Raw genomic sequence first — 2,966 nt, 5'->3', positions numbered from 1 at the left:
TCTCAGGATTTTTCAGAGACTGATTTTTGACTGATGCAAATAGGAAGACACACCCAAAAGAAAATTGCTAAGGTTGATGCAAGACATGAAGCTAGTGAAGTTCAAGTACTGCTTGGGGATGAATTTAACCCGCATGACAGGTGCAGAGCTGTCACTTTCAGACACCTTAAGAGAGACAGAGTTATTTTAAATGCCTTCTCTCAGCCATTTGATTCCACAGGGAGAGACTAACGTCTTCGACGTGAAATCAGCGAGCCCGGGACTGAGAGAAAAGAAATCCTCTGCTCCGCCTGCTGGAAGGAGGGGCTGAGTACATTGATTCAATGTAGTTAGCCAAGGCTTTGCTTGACACTGGCGAGCAGCTCAGTGGCCTCCCAGCTCCTGGAGTCTGGCGCATGCTGGCTCTAGTCTAGGCTGGCTTCCCCCGCCCCTATCCTCGTCATCTGAAGCGTCATCTGCGGGCCCGGCCCCCACCCCACCCCACCCCCGCCTCCCCGGCCCCCGACCCTGCACAGTGAAAGCAGTCTGAGCGCCCGCCGGCCCTCCGGACAGCGGGCGGAGCCTAGGGGGGTGGGGAGAGCCCAGCCCCGCCGCCCGGCTAGAAACCGTTTCATTCCTTGCCGACTCTCCACACTGCTAGAGCGAAGCTCCGCAGTGAGTCAGCACGCGGCAACGCACCGGTACTCTGCGGCTGGAGCCGCTCTGCGCTCGGCTTCGGTCGCGCGAGGGACCTTTCCTGGGAACGAGCCGAGCGCGTCCGCTGATTCGCGAGTCCGGCTTAACGACAGGCCGCCCGGCCGTTGCACGCGCCCGCTAGGCACAGAAGCACGGCGAAAGGGGACTGACTGAAGCTGAGCTGAGCATTCCCGGGGAGGAGGGCGCGCGCCAGGGCGAGGTGGGAAGGGAGGGAGGAGTGTCGCGAAGCTCACGGTCAGCAGTGGATCATCCGGGCTAGTTTGCGCCTGGGGACGCGAAATGCGAGAGGAGGACAAGGGCGTTCTCAGTGGCGGCGGCGGCGATGCGGGACTGGCCAGCGCTGCAGCGCGGGGGCAAGTTGAGATGGTGCGACAGCTCCTGGAAGCCGGTGCGGATCCCAACAAAGTCAACTGCTTCGGGAGGAGCCCGATCCAGGTAGCTGGGGCCCCGGGGCCTTGCCGGCAGGGGGCGCACTAATGCGGGGGCGCGGCCTCGTGGGACGAGACTGGGGCCTAGGTCTCCACTCTGTCTTTCCAGAAAGGGAATGAAAAACCCACTGCTTCAGTTTCGTATTCTTTTTAAAGATGTAAAACATATCAATATTTCTTCTCCCGTCTCATGATCAGAGATGCAAGGTATTGATAGATTCGGTTGAGGAAGAAAGGACAAAAGGAAAGGTTACTCGGGGAGGAGAACTGTCTTGTCTGTATGTCTACTTTCAGCGATAGAGATAAATTACAAGTTACACATTCAGGATTGGATTTAAGGAATCATACAAAAATCATAGCACATGAAAAAAATGCGATGTGAAATTCTATGTATTTTCCTTATAAAGGCGAAATGAATACAAAGGAACAGATAGGATTCCTCAACCACAACACTTAATTCCTTTTATTTTGTTAGCAGTCTCTTGAGTATTACATAAGAAAGAAAAATGCTTCTATGGATTTTTATTGCTTAATTATCATACCGAATGCTTAGATTAAAAAAGCATTCCCGCAACAACTGTTAGGTTCCTTTTAAATGGAAAAGAGTCTTCATAAATAATTAGCCTGTTCATGTTAAAATACAATTGTTCATTGTTTAATTATTAATCCCACTTTAATTAGTACAGATTTATTTTTAAGTCCTTTAAAATCCAAGGTAATGTTTTTGTGCTATATTGTTGAATATTGTCATCTTTAGTTTTCACTCACCCTAACCTTCCAGACCCAAGCTTTTATTAAGGAACCTTGTTAATAGCATAGATTTTAAAAAGGAGAAAAAAAACCTGTTCATTCCCTTTAAATTCTTAGAAAAATATAAATAATGAGATGTAGTTTAAAGCAACAAAAACATGGGTAAGTAGCTTTTAAAGACTTCAAATTATAATAATTGTAAAAAGAGGTTTTATTTACAGTATTAACTCACCATTTTTTGAGATATTAAGAACCATATTTTCCCCTCTTCTCCACATGTGAAATGGCCTTTAAATCACTAGTAGAAATAACATACAGTTTTTAATGGAGGAAATGGATGATTTAAATATTTAGGAAACAAAAATTAGTATACTATCTTTCAATTGCATGGTACTTTTTTAAAATTACAGTTGACATTCGATATTATTTTATATTAGTTTCAACATAATACATTTTAAAACACAAAGTCACAAGAACAAATAACTCCATTTTGGATATTTAGTTATCAAAATTATTTTATTGTTAAAATAAGAGTGTAAATGCTTGCATAACATACATGTATACAAATGGATACTATAGAATTACTGCTTCAAACATCTTTTTAAGTTAGGCCTTGTTCTGATTCAACTACTAACATACACGCTCTTTTTATAAAGCAAAATATTTACTATTTAACATTATAAAATCTAGCACATTACAAAATCCTGTGCAATGTAAATACAGTGTTTTACATGTTACATTAAATTATCACCCTCTAAACTTTTGCCATTCTCTATAACATTACCTTAAATATTTTTTTTAAAAAAAACAAATAATTTGTTAACATAATCTTATAGTGTGTGACTTTACTTTTTCCCCTTTATCTCCAATTTTGGCTCAAATTGTTGAACTATATTTCGTTATGAGCACAAACATATATGACTGAAAAGCAAAAACAGGATTTACTACAAGAACTAAACAAAGTAAACTTTATTTTAAACTTAGTTGTTTCTTATTTTCTCCCCCTAAAGCATTATTCTGACTTCTAAAAAATATATATCAGCGGACAGCCTAGTAAAGATTTTTAGACCCGGATAATGGCGGGGGTGGGGG

At 42.7% G+C, this 2,966-nt stretch overlaps 1 protein-coding gene across 3 annotated transcripts in view; it reads left to right on the top strand.

Annotated features, from left to right (window-relative positions):
- The first annotated feature begins 594 nt into the window (after positions 1–594).
- CDKN2B (cyclin dependent kinase inhibitor 2B) overlaps positions 595–2,966 on the top strand; it is a 35,793-nt gene continuing 33,421 nt past the window's right edge. The window contains exon 1 of one of the 3 annotated variants that reach the window (XM_023536317.1): positions 595–1,131. In XM_023536317.1, coding sequence (XP_023392085.1) covers positions 976–1,131 — 156 coding nt within the window. In that variant the 5' untranslated portion in view covers positions 595–975. The remainder of the gene's footprint in view (positions 1,132–2,966) is intronic. The other 2 variants (XR_896435.2, XM_011369714.2) reach the window with 2 other exon arrangements.

This window comes from Pteropus vampyrus, unplaced genomic scaffold, assembly GCF_000151845.1.
Source record: "Pteropus vampyrus isolate Shadow unplaced genomic scaffold, Pvam_2.0 Scaffold153, whole genome shotgun sequence".
NCBI classification, from domain to species: domain Eukaryota; kingdom Metazoa; phylum Chordata; class Mammalia; order Chiroptera; family Pteropodidae; genus Pteropus; species Pteropus vampyrus.
This window is presented reverse-complemented; position numbering and strand designations above follow the sequence as displayed.